General features: G+C 40.8%; 1 protein-coding gene across 6 annotated transcripts in view; it reads left to right on the top strand.

Moving 5' to 3' along the window:
- Positions 1-17,212, top strand: part of DCUN1D4 (defective in cullin neddylation 1 domain containing 4) — a 71,910-nt gene that overhangs the window by 13,028 nt on the left and 41,670 nt on the right. For 5 of the 6 annotated variants that reach the window (XM_055588534.1, XM_055588533.1, XM_055588535.1 and 2 more), the window contains 2 exons: positions 9,470-9,540; positions 9,712-9,751. The exons of the other annotated variant lie outside the window; for it this stretch is intronic. In XM_055588534.1, coding sequence (XP_055444509.1) covers positions 9,470-9,540; positions 9,712-9,751 — 111 coding nt within the window. The remainder of the gene's footprint in view (positions 1-9,469; positions 9,541-9,711; positions 9,752-17,212) is intronic. 6 annotated transcript variants of the gene reach the window in all.

The raw sequence follows: 17,212 nt of genomic DNA on the forward strand, positions 1-17,212 counted from the left end.
TCTCTGGTTGCGTGTAGAGTCGCCTGGGCTGCTTGAGAAGCTCTGACAAGTCCACTCCTATTTTTGTTTGGCCTGGAAGGGGCCCCAGCAGTGGCAGTTATTCAGACTCCCCAGGTGATTCTGATGCGCAGCCTCTGGATCGGTGTTCAGCGGCTCAGTGTGTACACGGGGTTTGGTTTGGGCTATGGCGGGGAGGGTGCCAAGGCTGCGGCCAGCCCTCCCCCGTACAGGCCACCTTGCTCAGCATGCAAGTGACACCGAGTGACACAGAGCCCCGCTCAGGTGGCGGCCGCTCTGCGCCGGGCACTGTGCTGGGCACACTGCAGCAGGGGCTCGTTTGATCCTCACAGTGTTCTCATGAGGCAGGTGCTGTTAGACCAAGAGATTCCTGTTTCTGACAAGTTAGACAAGTGTGCGGTATGAAGCTGACCTACAAACCTGGCTTTTGGTTTTTCCTAGTTTTGCGGTGTGGAAAACTCGTTTCAGATCTGTGTGTTTTAATAATTTGGCCTCAAATGTGAAAATAGGTTTTACAAGTGAGACACGTACTTGTGCTATCTCACATAGCTCAATGACTTATCAGTTGGTGTGCAGAAGCGTAAGTTGGTTCTAGAATACCAGTTGAAAACACTACTGTTTATAGGGTTAAAAGTAGACTTCATTTTATGTAGACTTTGTATTTTAAGTCATTTTGAAGTAAAACTGGTTTTTAATGAATTTTTAAACTTAAAGTGCATTTTGTAATTTTTTAAAATCACATATGCTACGTATATTTGTGCTCATATTATAGATCCACCCTGACTTGTAATCTGACCCACTCTATGCGCTCTGGCTTCTGTGACCTTCTAGGGTACGAAGCAAGTTGAATCTCAGCGTTTTAAATGTCTCCAGTCTCCTCATTGTTAAGCCCAAACTCAATACCCACTCTGTCCTTTGTGCGTTTCTCCTTTCTCTTCATGGTCAAACTTCTGCAACAAGTTGTTTATGCCCAATGATAGACTGATCCCTCACTTCTTGCTCCAACCATGCCTCATTTCATTCTTCACCACAGTTATAGAGTAACTTGCACATTGCTCAATCCAGTGGCTACTTTTTTTTTTTTAAAGTTTATTTATTTATTTGGCTGCACTGGGTCTTAGTTGCAGCTTTCAGGATTTAGTTCCCTGCCCTGGGATCCAATCCAGGTCCTCTGCATTGGGAGCTCAGAGTCTTGACCACCAGGGAAGTCCCCGGTGGGTACTTTAAAAGCATTTTTCCCCCTTTTATTGCTCATGTGCTGCTGCTGCTGCTGCTAAGTCGCTTCAGTCGTGTCTGACTCTGTGCAACCCCATAGACAGCGTGTACTTTTCTAAGTATTGGGATAAAGTGGTGAACAAAGCTAAAGAAAATGCCTGTCATCATGGAGCTTGGGCTTCAGGGAGTGTGACAAAGGATAAAGATGTAAATATATATATAATATAATGTCTGGGTCACAAAGGGCCTCATATCTTATGATTCTATTGATAGAAAATGTATAGAGGCAAACTGTAGGGTTAGTGGTTGCCTGATGATGTAGCGGTGAGAGAAAAAATGAGTGATTGCTGATGGGGTGATAAAAATGTTGTTAAATAACATCGTGATGGTTGTGCAGCTGTGTATACACTAAAAAGCATTGACTTGTGCACTTTAGATGGATCAATTGTATGGTGTATGATTTCTATTTCAATAAAGCTTTTTAAAAAAGGTCAAAAAATAAAGGTTTAAACCCTAACCTGTAGCTCAGCTGGTAACTCTGGTGGGGATGGAGGTGCTGGTTTGGATAGGGAAGTCAGGGGAGGGAGGCCTCTGGATGAGGTGACGTCTGAACAGATATTTCAGTGATGTCAACGTCAGGCCAGTGATAACAGAGGTGGGAAAGAGGAGGAGGATATATTAAATAAAATAGACCCTGAGCTAGGAGTTCATTTGAGTAGTCAAGAAGAATGTGGCTGGAATGGAATGAGCAGGATAATGAAATGGGATGACTTAGGTCAGATCGTGTAGGGCCTTGTTGGAGTTTTTCCTTTCATGCGGCAGTCACAAATCCAAAATCTTGTGATTACAGCCTTACATTATTACTTGTCCTTTGCAGGTTGGCAAGGGTCTCTTTTCCCCTCAGTGACATTCATATCCTCAGTGTACCCGAAACCTGTAGGAAAATGGGCTCCTGTTTCTAGAAGGAAAGAGAAAGAAAGTGAAAGTCACTCAGTCGTGTCTGACACTTTGTGACCCCATGGACTGTAGCCGGCCAGGGTCCTCTGTCTGTGGAATTCTCCAGGCCAGAATACTAGAGTGGGTAGCCATTCCCTTCTCCAGGGGATCTTCCCGACCTAGGGATTGAACCCAGGTCTTCCACATTGCTGGTGGATTCTTTACCAGCTGAGCTACCAGGGAAGCTCTCTAGAAGAAAGGGCAGACCTAAACAGTGAATCTTAGTTACATACACCATTATATACTTTTTCCACATCACTGAGTAAAACTAAGGTTTCAGGAGGGTGGGCCATGTAACCAATGGCGTGGAGCACCCCTCAGCCTTCCCTGTGGAATTGCCTTTAGAGAGGCCCGGCCCTGCACCACTGCATCTTGCTCTTGTTCTGTTCCAGAAACATGTAAATGAATGCTGATTTTGATAACCTTTAATTTTGTTTCACTTTTTTGGCAATGACAAGGTAACGACCCCATGTTCTGTCCTCCACCTCCACCCCCAAAGCCATTACTGGTTTAGTTCGTCATTTTCATTGTCCTCAGAATGCATTAACCCACTCCAGTGTTCTTGCCTGGAGAATCCCAGGGACGGTGGAGCCTGGTGGGCTGCCGTCTATGGGGTCACACAGAGTCGGACACGACTGAAGTGACTTGCAGCAGCAGCAGCAGAATGCATTTATCAGTACATATATGTGCATAGTGCTATATTAAAAATTTTGTACCTGAGAGCATTGCTTACTGATTGACCAGCTGGAGTTTAGCTAATAATAAAATACTTTTATTTTAATTCTTAGTGACAAGAAGAAAGAAGTGTATCTGAAATAGAAATAACATGGATGTTATGTCTTTTCTGCACCATCTTTTGTGTTTTTTTTAAGTTGGTAGATTGTTTTTGATTTCACCAGTTTTATTATCTTTTTATTTAATAATAAGGTTCTTTAACTTTGTGTATGTACTAATTGACTACTTTGGTGGGACATGCTGCTGCTTTTTACTCCCTGATGCTCTCATCAGAAATGAGTTAGAACAGAAGAAGGGGCTTTGGAATGTGAATTCTCCCCAGCTTGGCCACAACTAGTTACCTGACTCTGCCTGTGCTAGTTTTCCTAGCTCAAAGGACAAAAGGACGTGAGCTTCCCTCACAGCTCCTGAAAGCAGTCTTGTTGGTTTTCCTCCTAGTGTAATCACATTTTATATAGAGGTGAGTTCTAAAGTCCATATCTAAGGTGAAAATCACCAGTATTAAAAATATCACTGGAGGGATTTCCCTGGTGGTCCAGCAGCTGGGACTTAACACTCCTAATACAGGAGGCCCAGGTTCAATCCCTGGTCAGGAAACTAGATCCCGCATGCTACAACTAAGACCTTGAGCAGTCAAATAAATAAATAAAAATATACTAAAAAAAAAAAAATCGCTGGAAATACTTTCAGAAGGTGCCCCCTCCTTGCAGATTGTCTCTAGCACAGCGGTTTTTTCCTCCAGCATTAGGACAGGTCACCAACTCTTCTTCAGCTGAGCACCAGTTGAAGCAGCTGGCTTATGTTTAGGGACTGTGTTTTATGAAAAATACATCTCCTAAATCCTTGGCTCATACAGTGTTGTTAGGTGCATGTGGAGACTGAGCGGACCCAGCGACTGTCAGAGTCCTGTTGCCCATCTCCCTGTCATTAAGTAGAGGCCTCAGGGCAGTTACTAGGACGATTGACTTCTCTTCTCTCTCCCTCTTCTTTTTGCCAAGCTGTTGCCCTGAATTGGTGTGAGTTAAATGTGGATGTCCTGCGGTCCCCTTGTACTCTCCACTTTTGCTGCCACAGACCACCTGAAAGCCCTAATCGTTTCCCACCTTGCTCACTACCAGTAGCCTTCATGAAACACCACTCTGAATCCAGGCCACATTTGCCGTTGGGCAATCTTTCTAAAAAAGGCTGATTTAAACACTGCTATGGCACCCAGGCTCATAGCAGTGCTTCCAGCATTCTGCTGTGCAGAATTAAGTACTCTCTGGATTCTGGTAGCGTAACTTGGCCTGGTGAAATTTCGTTCAGATCTTGTGCCATAGTCGTTTCGCCGTTTTCATGTGAAACAGCTGTACATGAGTTACCTTTGAGTAGGAGTGCTGGAGAGTGCCACGTTTATCTTATATTTGCATACCCTCCAATGGCCCAGTGGAAATACTCGTCCTTAGATTAACCTCTTAAACAGGGTTCAGAGCCACACTTTTTCTGTCCTGCCCTGCCTTTGAGTCTCTTCTGTTCCCATGCTGCTTCTCACATGTGAAGATCCAGTGATGTGAATGCCCTGAAATACCAAAGCATACTGAATTTAAGTCTTGATGCCCTTGTCCCTACATTCATTTATTCCTTGAGTATTTATTGAGCACGTGATGTGTGCCAGGTATTGCTTTTGGTACTAGGGATATAGCAGTGGACAAGAGCAGGTTCTGGCCTTTGTGAAGCTTATATTCTAATGCTAAAGGAAGATGGCACCCAAATATGACATGAAGTCTGGTGGTACTAATGCCATAAGGAGAACTAAAGCCTGGTAATGGGATAGTGAAGAACAGGTCCTGTTTGTTGGGTCTGGCAAGGTTCTGTAAGAAGGTGATGTTTCAGTGGCAACCTGATAAAGTGTGAGAGCAAGCCATGTTATTATTGGAGGAAAGAGGGCTCAGTGCAGAGAGAACAGTGTGTTCAAAGGCCCTGAGGTAAGAGCTTGGTTGGAGTATTCACAGGATAGCAGGAAGCTCTCTGTGACCGAGAAGAGTGAGTGAGGGGAAGATAGATAAGAGATGAGATTGGGTAGAAGAGGCAGAGAACATGCGGGGCCCTGAGGCCATAACTTCTCTTTAGCTTTGAGTGCCTTTCCCTTCTATCTGTAACTTCTGAGGTTGGAATTAGTTTTAATTTGTTCCACATGGTAGCTAGTTGCCTTCTGCTTGCGGAATAATTATCTCTTCCCTATTGATTTGAAATACCATTTAATCGTATTAATGCTATGTACTTATACATACACGCAACCATACAGACGTGCATAGACATGTTTATTAGCTCTCTTTCAATGATTTGTCTTACTGCTCGTGTACCGTATTTTATAGCACTGTACCTCTACACCAGGCCTTGGCAAACTACAGCTCATGGTCCAAATCAGGCCCACTACCTAGTGTCTAGAAATAAAGTTTTATTGGAGCACAGCCACACTCATTTGCTTGTGTATTGTTTATGGCTGCTTTTGAGCTCCAATGGCAAAGTAGCTGCAGCAGAGATCGGATGGTCCACAAAGCCTAAAATATTTAAGATCTGGCACTCTTGCAGAGAGTTTACCAACCTCTGCTTTATATTATGTATGGTCTGATAGGGCCTGTTCTTCTTCATTCTTCATTTTCAACAATTTCTTGGCAAGTCAAGTGTGTTTGTTCTTTTCAGGTGAACTTTAGAATCAATTTGCTAAGCTTGCCTGACTCCCTTCCCTTTCCCTCACCTCTTTTTTGGGATGGGGAGGTGGGAAGCAGGGAGAATAGGAATTTGATTGCATTTAATTTTGTAGTTCAGTACAGGGTGAAGTGATCGTCTTACGATACCGGGTCTTTCCATTCCAGGAATATATCTCTGCATCTGTAAACTTTTATTGTTTCTTCACTTGAATGTTGCACATTTAAGTTTATTCCTACATGTACTATTGCTTTTCGTTGCTATTATAATTGAGATCACCTCCCAGGTATATTTAACAAGTGATTATTTATGGCATAAAAGAAGGGTTTGAATTTTTATGTATTTCAGTTGTTTCTGACCCTTTATGGAAGTAAACTCCTGTTAGGACTGTTAATTCTTAAAGTTGATTCTTTTGGTTGATGATAGTCATTGTCTGAACTTACCCGTTTTTGTTGTATTACTTATGTCTCTCTATATTGTGGGATTCTGTATACAAAGGGTAGTTTGGAGGAAGTGAATTTTGACCCTCTCAGTGACATTCACTTTTTTCTGTTATATAGGTCACAACAAGTGATAATTATTTAAAAAACCCAAAACAAACCCCCAAAACTCCCAGAAAACTTTATGCCACATCAGGATTTGTTGATCATTTTAAAGAATACTCAAGATAATTTAGGCAAGCCATTTATCAAGCATGCTGTGTCTTTCTGCAGAGCCATTTGTCACTTTTAATACAGAATGGTAGGTTTGCATGTCACACATGAGTGTCTAACCAGTGATGGTGGAGAGCCTTTTGATCATGGACTAAAGTTGACTTAACTGAGCATTTAGCCTTTAGAATTGAAATAGGAGCCAGAGGAGATTTTATGAGTCAGTTAGTGCTTTCCCAAATGCGCTTCTGTAAAGCATGTGATCTTCACCTTTTACATCTATTCCTTAAGGATGTGAAATCTATTTTAGATTTCAAGGTCTATTACTTGCCCTGAGCAGTGAACAGATGAACCATGAATTCAATACGTGTTAACCTTTGTGGATTTATCTTTTAATGCCATTTTGGTCTTTTTTTTTCCCCCCGAATTTGTGTCTGCTCTTTAGCTTTTTACCTTGATGAAACTAAAGAAAAACTGTTCTGTTCATGCTGCTGGTTCCTTTTCTTTTTCCTTTTTTTTGATGAGGTGATGATGAGGTGGTTATGATAGTAGACACTGGGTATGGAAATAGAGACTTGCTGACATATATTATGTGACTTGTGAAATGAACCTTGTTACTTTCATCGTCTGTAAAGTGAAACTTCATGTATAGAACTTTAATGCTCTTGTACATTTTTTTCCACTGCTGAGATATTCTTCCACCATCATTATGAAATCAGTTGGTGGTATATGAATGTAGACATACCATCATAGGCTGTAGAGATGTATCAAGCTGTATGCCTCTGTCACAGAGGCAGCTGCAGCTTTGAGATCTTTGATGTGGGGCTTGACTTGGATCTACAGAAGTAGAAACCATTGTAGGTGGTTGGTGTGGAAAATGGTATAATCTAACAGTGATAATATCTTTTATTGGGCACTCACTATGATCCACACATTACTCTGACTGACTGCCACATCCAGGCATTGTAGGCTCATTCACAACTGAGGACATTGAAATTTAGGTTAAATAACTGGTGGATCTGAGATTCAAGCTAATTGTTAGACTCCAGAGTCAGGTTGTAAAGCTCAGAGTGTTATTTTGGCAGAAACTGTATGTGTGTGTGTAAAGACGGATTTAGCAATTTTAATTTGTTTAGATTCTCCTGAGTGAATTTTGGCAGTTGAATCAGCAGGTCTGGAGACCTTATTGCTTTGGTGATCTTTGGCAGACTCAGTATCCTCAGTGAAGACAGAATCTAGATCCTTAAGTTTTCTGGTGGTTTTTTGTTTTTTTTTTTTTGCGAGTCCAGAAGTTTAATTTATATATCAAGATATTACTGTAGTGTATCGTTTGTCTTCCAAATTTTAAATTGAGAGAGTACAAAAAGGGAGCTTATGGCTTGGTCATAGATGCCAGGGGAGGGGGTGGGTAAGATTAAGTTCCCCAAAGCCTTTGTTACTGCTCCTAGCTTTAGAGCCCCCTACCTAGGTTTATGAAATAGAAGTATAAGTACATAAATACACACACACGTGTGTGTGTGTGTATGTGTTTGTGTATATATATATTCAAACCCCCCAAATGTTTTAAAATCTTTTTCTGTGCAGTTGCACTAATTAAGATGGAAAATCAAGGTCTGCACATATTTATGTCATCATTTACCTTAAATATGGCTCAACCATTCAGATGCTAAATAATTAACACTTGTCTGTATTTGAGGTCCTTCTCTGGTTGTCCCTCAGCCAAGCACTCTGATTCTTTGGACCACTCTCAATGGCTGTGCGTGTGGTGTCAGGCCGGGGGCTGCCGTTGGTCGGGCCAGCGCTGCCCGTGTACATGTACACGTACAGCCCGCTGCTCCTGACAGTGGTGTGTGTATGTCAAGGACTCTGCTGCCTGCTGGCCCCTCTGCCCTCCAGGCCAGCCCAGACCTGGATTCCTGGCACGATTTAGAAAAGAAAAGTGGAGCTTTCTAAATACTGGCAGGCAGGTCAGCTTGCTTTCCAGCCCAGAGAGTCCGGCTCAGCAGAGACAATTTGTGTTGTAGTGTTGGCTCCTTGCATCTGACATGCATCCTAAAGAAATATTCCAGGAAAGGGTGATTTTTTTTTCCTCTCTCTTTTTTATCAGAATGGCATAACTTGGAAAGTTACAGTATCTTTTCAAGGTTACTTTCAGACTAACGTTTACTAATCGTTATGATGGTAAAGAAAAGGAACTAATGTAAATCTTAATATTTTATGAAACTGCTTCTATTGATGCTTATTCAAATATGAAATAGCCATCGACTTTTAACTCGTATTCATATAACCTACTATGTAGGCAAGCATACTTTTTATGAAAAACATTTGAAATTGGAGATTCAAAAGCCAAACATAAAGTTTTATGTTGTGCGGTATTGTGTGGTAGAGCAGCTTGACTTTGTCTTTTGTGTGTGATTTAGTGTACAGTCCTGAAGTTGTTAGAGATGGCAGGTGGAGACAGTCTTTGATTCTCTGTGAGTGCAAGTTCTGCCTCTGTGTTACTGGCTCTGTGGCACATTTTACTGTTGCAGTGCCAGGAAGTATAGACCCCATCCCAGGGCCCTGGCCTCTCAGACAGGCCACTTTCAGGCCGGCCCTTTGATTTATCTGTATTTGTTAAACAGGAGGGGGAGGGGCTTAGATTCCATTTCTGCTCTATGTTGTGTAAGAGTCAACAAAATACGTATATTGTAAGAAATGTCAAGTGATTGAGATGCTTTCCTGTTTATTTTCTTGCCAGGAGCTTGTGTTGTGCTAGTAATTCTGGGGAGGAGAAAGAGAAAGTGAATATGGTTCATTTGAGATCTGTCGTCTATTTGTGTTACTTAATTTGCCAGCATCAGTGATATTTTTCTATTAAGCTTAAGTTCATTGCTGATAGGATATTATAACTACTGAAGTATTTTTGTTTTGCCTTACAATTCACATGAAAATTTCATGAACTGTATTGTAACATTTGGTTGGGAATTTAATTTTATTGTCAGACTATTTCTAACAGATAGGTTGGTAGTTGCATGTTGTATCTTATTTAATAAGTATCAAATATAATGGCGATAGTATTCAATTGTATCAAAACATTTATTTCCACTTTTGAGCTTTATTTTTTAATAGTCTTTTTGCAGTATGGGAAATAAATGACACTGAATTTTCCCCTTTTTCTTTTAAAGACTTTCAGCTGAACTCTCATCTCTCAACACTGGCAAATATTCATAAGATCTACCACACCCTTAATAAGCTAGTAAGTCAATTTTTTAAAGACAAAACTACCAGCTGTTCAGTTGTTTTAAGTGTATTTGATAAGAATTTAGATTATGGATATTAATATATCAGCTGTTTATGAAAATACTGAATTTTAAAACTTGCTGTATGGTGAGTGATTTCTTGGTAATAATGAAAATATTTCTTGCAGAATCTCACAGAAGACGTTGGCCAAGACGATCACCAAACAGGTATCTATAAATGCTATCACTACTTAATTTTCAATAAACTTCCTAATAGTTATGAAGGAGAAGTACTAGCTGAGACCGCTCCATGTTATTATAATACATCCCATTAGCAAGTTGTTCCTTGGTTGAGGATCTTTCTCAGGGTGTATAGAGGCAGCCATGCCACAGCTCCTTCCCGGGAGGAAATCTGTTCTAGGGCTCCAGTTTACAATGGAGTACTTCAGTTCCTTTAACGGGGTTGGGGATTCTCCCCAGTGGTTTGACGATAATCATTCCTTTACTAAAGTATTTTAGCTTATACTAAAAAGTAGTGCAGTTCGAAAGGTTTTCCATAAATGCTTGTTGACTTGAGATATAGAATGAGTTGATAGGGAGATAGGAGTATATCTGTGTGTTTTGTATGGGTCCTGTGGATTTATGGGCTTCCCTGGTAGCTCAGACAGTAAAGAATCTGCCTGCAGTGTGGGGGACCTGGTTTTGATCCCTGGGTTGGGAGGATCTCCTGGAGAAGGGAATGGCTACCCACTCTAGTATTCTTGCCTGAAAAATCCCATGGATAGAGGAGCCTGGCGGGGTACAGTCCATGGGGTTGAGAAAGAGTCGGACACAGCTGAGCAACTAACACTTTCTTTCACTTTGAGGATTTATGACTGGGAAAATTGAAAGTGGATTATTATAAACAATTCTCTAGCCCTTTGGTTCTCCAACTCTAGCTGGCATTATAATCATGGTGGAGGGAGGGGCTAGTTTCAACGGGTTGCTCGGCTCCACCTCCAGAGCTCTGGGGTAGGGCCCCATAATTTGCATTTCTGACCAGCTCCCATGTGATCCTGATGGAGCTGGTCTGGAGATCACACTTTGAGAAACACTTCTCTAAACCATGGTGATCACAAAGTTCAGAAACTTGCACTTGATCTATAGTTATGATAACTTCGAATGAAAGTTATTAAAATATATTTTAAAGTTTTTGAAAGTTACCACAGTAATATATGAACACATGTTTGTTAGAGAATTGTTAGAGAACTGTTAGCTTGTTAGACAATAGCACAAAAACAAATGAAGGAAAAAGCCATAACCCTCCTTTAGTATGCTGTTTTAATACTTACTCTTTTGGATATTTTTGTACCTGCATATGTTTTTATAGTAGTATAGTAGTATTTTGTTGGTTTTTTTTTAGCATTGGTGAGCTCACACTGTATATACTATATAGCATCGGTCTTTTTTTTTTTCCATTTAATTTTTTTATTAAAAAAAATTACCTTGGAGGTTGTTGGGATTTAGGACTCCCTACCCTTCTCCTCCAGATTGGTTCAGGATCAATTGAAAATTAGGCATAATAAGATGGATATTGAACTAACAGTTGTGTTGGAAAACACAGCTTAGATGAACAGCAGAAATGCAGAAGCTTTGCAGTATTTCACCTTAATTAGACAGCCTTATACACAATCACTGCCATAGCCAGTAGAGCACTGCACACCTGGCCCACTTCTAACCCCTCATTTATGGCAGTGAGGGGTAGCAGCTTCTGCTGGCAGGCTGGGCGGAAAGGGAGTTCAGAAGGAGCCGGGCCCCTCTGCTCAGTTCCCCCCGCCCCCCATTACCAATTAGATCAGACATTCCTCCTTCCAGGGAAAGGAGTGAGAGAAGGGGAGGTGTGCTTTAGAAGGTCAGGCCACAGAGGGTCCCTTCACCTGATATTTCTGTTTTAGTAAACATAGGTCAGGACAGTCAAAAACAGTCTCCATAATAATTTTAAAAGCAGTGTATGCACATGATTTTAAAAGAAGTGTCAAAAAGGTGTAAAAAAGCAAAGGTTACCGTCCAGTTTTATGAGCGCCAGCTCCCATCCCCCGCTAGTACTACACCCTTGACTCTCCAGAGACAACTCTTATATTCTTGTATTTGTTTCCCAAATGATGACAGTGATATATTTTCCCCCAAATACAAGTATACATTTATATATGCCTCTTGTTTTTGTCACTCAGTGTATCTTGGAGATCTTTTTATAGCACATTTATGAAGCTTTATTTTTAATGACTGCATGATTTTCTATCTTGAGAATATATCATAATGTGTTTCTGTTGATGCACACTTAAGTGTGTTTAACTTTTAGCTACTACCAATAATGCTGAATATAATTTTCAGAGCCAGTTCTAATAGTTAAGAAAAAGCACATTTCTGTTTTCTTATTCTGGAAAAATACATTGGTAGGCACTGGAGATTTTTTAAACTTGATAGTTGTTTTGATTTTTAAAACTGAATTTTTTGTTGGTAGAGTCTTTCGGCTATCTTTCCCTTGGCTATGGTAATGAAACAGCTAAGTTTTGCCTCTTGTACACTATTTAGTTACTGTTGAACTTTGGATTTAAGTGAGTATTGTTATTATAGTAATGTCACATTTAAATATTTAACCTGAATGTGGCAGTTTAATAACTGAGGGTTATAATTCAGGAATACTCAAGTGGAGAGTGTGTTTGGCTTCATATCTCCTCTTTTGCCCTTGGGGACAGTGCATGTGTCTGATGTTTGGTATTTGACTTGCTGGTGCAGTGCCTGGTACCTCATATGTGCCGGTCATTGTCGATTAGCATTAGTAATTTCTTAGAGTAGTCCATTTCATTAACATTTCCCCATCTGGTTTTAGCATCACTTGTGATTATCATATCTGACAGAGCATACTTGAAAAATTAAACAACATAAAATCTGTAACGTTTGGAAATCTGAGAAAGTTAATCACTGTAGTGCCTCTTTGAATCTCTTCGTTCAATGGTAGACTGAGCAATTTCTATACCAACTGTATATATACGGAAGGGTGAAACCAAGTGCAAGAGGCCAGGATCTTTCGCCTCTCTTTCTTTTAATAATTTTCTTTGGTTCTTTCAGTCTTCCTACCACCAAAAAAAGAAAAAGGGGAGAGAGTCTGTACATTAATATTGGAGAAATAGCCCAAAATAATGGGCATGAATTTAAAAAGCCAGAGAGGACCAATAGTAATAATAATAGTGAAGGAGGATGATAGATGTTGGAAGTCGTATTGTTTAGAGAGAAAGGAAAGGAAATTTTTTGGTCTTTAATAGTAGGATAAAAATTGCACATTTGGACGCGAATAGTTTTACTCAAGCAAGTAAGTAGTTCAATGGTGTGTTCAAGAAAATGAAATAAAATATTTTGATACTGATAAAATGTCTTAAAATACAACCTATTTATCAACTTTGGAGGAGGAAATGGCAACCCACTCCAGTATTGCCTGAAAAATTCCATGGCAGAGGAGCCTGGTGGGCTGCAGTCAATGGGACTGCAAAGAGTCGGACATGACTGAGCACACTTGCATTTATCAACTTAAATGACTATACCTTTGTGACATTATTCTGTGAAAAAGCTATATAAAAATTATTGAAGTAGCAGAATGAACATATAAAATGTTATTGAGTCAAGGCTATATGATACAACAAACTCATAATAATTCGATAGTGGGATTTTTGTATTGGAACAAGCATTTATACTAAGTTTGGAAAAGTCAGAAAAAGATCTCTAATTGTATAGAGCTCTTATTTGAGGATGAAACTGGGTGCCCAATTTAATATGTTGTAGGAGAATTAATTCCCGAACAGGACCTTTTTTTAACTTGAGGCCCACAAGCAAAATGATTAAATTTTAAAAAATAGCGGAGCAGCTACTTAGATACCGTTTATTAGGAATAACATACTTAGTTAAATTATTATGAAAACAGCCAGCTGCATAGGCATTAAAAGGCTTTGTGGTTTGATCCAGGTGAACTCAATTTGCTGTTCAAAATTGATTTTTCTGGGACCAACTATTAGATATGTTTAAAATGTTGCAGTATTTCTAATTGTTTAGTATAAGAAGAAGAGCTACATTCTTTGACTGATTTATTTGAAAATATGGTCAGATTTATTTGAAAATATGGTCATTTAATAAACTAATTTATTTGTTCTCCTTAAACACTGAACCAAAAAGAAATGAACCTGAACTCAATCATCATAACCTTTGGTTAAAAAATGGAAACAATTTCTGTTGTCTTCCTAAGGATCATACAAACACTTCAGCATCAAAAGTGTTTCTAATGAGGGTAGGGTTTCAGAGTCACTGTCTATCTAATGGAGAGAGATTGCAAACTGAACACCAGAATGTCTATCCCTGTAATGTGAAGGAGCCTGAATCATAGTTTGGGATTACTAGTTGAGATTATTCATCCCTTCGTCTTCCTACTTCTTTGTTATTGTAATAAAAAGGCCTTTCTTTTTTTCATAAGTACCTGCCAAACGTTTCTAATGAGATTTAAGATGGATTCCTAAAATCTTGTTCTTTCCTCTTTTTTCTTTGTTGTTGTTCACTTGCTCATTCGTGTCTGACTCTTTTTGACTCCATGGACTGCAGCACACCAGGCTTCCCTGTCCTTCATGATTGGAAGTTTGCTCAAATTCATGTCCATTAAGTCAATGATGTGTGATTGGCAAACATTGGAAACTTGTAACTCTGATCATTTCCCCCCAAAAAGGCTATAATATGATTGGAAGAGAAACCAGAGTATTAACTCTGATCATTTCAAATGAATTCGTGGGTTAGTTAGCTTTTATTTGTTAATTATTTATTGAATAGGAACTTTTAGGAGCTCAACTTATCAGCCAGTTTTCTTATATGTCAAATTGGGGTGGTAATAATACCTCTTAGATTTGTGATGATAACTTTGAAAGTGCTTTGTAGTTATTTGAAAACTTTGAAAACTTCAGCCTTAATATTTTGCCTCTTTACCTATAATGGCAGATTATTTGTACCTAGGTGGATACTTGTAGCAGGTTAAAATAGCTAAAGCTTCATTAAAACAGATAAACATTCCATAAGATTCTTGTTTATATTATTTGCTTGCTAAATTTTCAGTGTAAAAATAAGTGTAATTCAGGTAGATTAAGTGATTCAAGTTCTGAGGCAGTAAAGTCTAAATTTAATGATACAGATAAATACAAATTTGTGAAACATTCATTTGGATTTAAGTGTCTTGATTATAAAAAGATATCACAGAGTTATTTTAAGAAGCAAACGTTCTCAAATATTTGTGTTAAAAAAAAAATCCTACCTGCCAGGATACTTGAGTCAAGTGCTTGTCTTAACTGATAAATAGGGGAAAAGTCTAAAATGGTGGTGTATTACCTATTTATAGTGTTTCAAATCTATGGAAATGTACTGACTTTTTAGCAGAATTTGATTTACAAATGTTTTAGGAACACATTTATTTAACAAATATTTCTTGAGAGTCTACTATAGGATATATATATATATATATATATATATATATATATACACACACACACACACACACACACACACACCTTATTACTGTATAATGATACTGTATTTGCTGCTGTGTCTGCACAGGTGAACCAGACAGAACCCTGCAAACCAAGGTGTACTTTTGTGCATGGACTTAAAAATCTTGAGTTGTTGCTTTTGCTTGGATAGGATCCCTGAAGCCATAGTGGGGGTTTGGGGCTACCACACCTTGAGTTGTATGCGTTCTGTAAGTTTTTGCTGACTTGGTTCATGTCACCAAATTATTTTAGGTCAACTTGTTTTCCTCAGCATTAAACACTTGCTTTTGAGTTAGCTTGAAACTTAAGTCCTTGAGTTCTCGGATTCTGCCTATAGTGCTGTGCTGTGTCGTCCTCTGTGACTTCTCTGGGATGTGAGTTGGACACGTTCTTCCTGTGAGGTCGGGGTGAGAGGGTCGAGGAGCCAGTGGGTGCCTGAACTGTAGCAGGCGTCGGGACTGAGCAGACACTGTTTCATTGTGAAGGACAGCCCCCGATAGTCACTTACTTATGCCGATGATTAGAGCAGAGACATCTGAACAGGGGCCACGTGAATAAATAAAAGAACAAAATGCCAAATTTGAGATGCTTTGGGGCTAAAATATGAATATGTTTTATGCCAGGAAAAGTGATTTGTGAAACTTGAACAGAAAGCGTTCATTAGTAAGAAAAAAAAAGAAAGTTGAAAAAGTTAGTTAACTTACGATGGCAGTGTTTCCACGAAGAGGCAATGGTAGAGGAGCTGGTGGTGGATCAGATCTTACTGGTGAATATTGGTGGAAACATTGTTTTAAATGATGGTCATCTTCCCACGGGCTGGGGAGAGGTGTGGGTTTCCTCTGTGTTCTGCAAACACTGGTGGGAGGGAGAGGTCACTGCCGGACTAGACGCTCAGAACCTGACTGTGACCAGTGCCGGGAGACAGTGTCTCTCCTTCACACGAGCACAGCCAAAAGGGAGAAGCAAGCCTCAAGGTTGCTCCTTTCCGAGAAGCGTGGCAGGCTTTCTGGCAAGTTGGGTCACACTTTTTTATTCTGTGAGCCCCACCCCGAGGCATTACTGGACAAGAATAAATCTTGCCTGTTGGCGGTCTGCAAAAGCTCTGGTCTCTGCCCCTCTCAGACCTCTTTGCATGTCAGCGTAAACAGGACTAGGTTTCGCAGGGAGGACGGACAGGTATGTATGGTGGCAGCACTCGCTCCGGCTCTTCTGCTTCCTATTCTTGCTGCTGTTGTGAGAGAGATGTGAGGTTGTCTGGTATCTCTGAAGAACCTCTACTCCCACCCTGGTTGAGCTCCGGGAAGGGTGGCTGAGGCTCATCTTTCTAGCCTGGTGGGCTCCACCTGTGCACTGAGGAGCCAGCCTGGTCCAATAGCCAGTGCTGGAACCCTGCCTCGCTGGCGCCATTGTCCTGGTTTGTTTCAGGAGAGATGCTTTTGGCTGGCCTCTTCCTAAAGTACATCGCCTGGAGGTGGAAGCCTGAGTGTGTCCAGGATTTAGGTTCCAGTCCTTGCCCTTGTTCTTTTCATGTGGGAACCGTTAGCTACTGACATCTCTCTCCCTGCCTTCTGAACAGCCTTCTACAAAGAGCTGTCCATGCTTTGTAGATTGCTGGGTTCCTTCTCCAGCCTTAGCCGCTCCGCCTCCACCCCTGGCTGCTGCATTTTACTGCTGCCTCCCTGGCCCCCACCCACTGCCTAGCGCACTCCTCCTCCTCAAGCCTCCGGGAGGACAGTGCACTCACCCAGGTTTTCTCCCCACTCAGGTCCTCATCTTCTTTTCCCAGTCCCCAGCATCCACATTCCCCCAGGCTCTAAGGGCTTCCCTGATAGCTCAGCTGGTGAAGACTCAGCCTGCAATGCAGGCAACCCCAGTTCAATTCCTGGGTCGGGAAAATCTCCTGGAGAAGGGATAGACTACCCACTCCAGTATCCTTGGGCTTCCTTGGTATCCTGTAATGGAGGAGACCTGGGTTTGATCCCTGGGTTAGGAAGATCCCTTGGAGAAGGGAACAGGTACCCACTCCAGTGTTCTGGCCTGGAGAATTCCATGGACAGAGGAGCCTGGCGGGCTATAGTCCACGGGGTTGCAAAGAGTCAGACACGACTGAGCTACTTTCACTTTGCCCAGGCTCTGG

This window comes from Bubalus kerabau, chromosome 7 (genome assembly GCF_029407905.1).
Source record: "Bubalus kerabau isolate K-KA32 ecotype Philippines breed swamp buffalo chromosome 7, PCC_UOA_SB_1v2, whole genome shotgun sequence".
In the NCBI taxonomy this organism is placed as follows: Eukaryota; Metazoa; Chordata; class Mammalia; order Artiodactyla; family Bovidae; genus Bubalus; species Bubalus kerabau.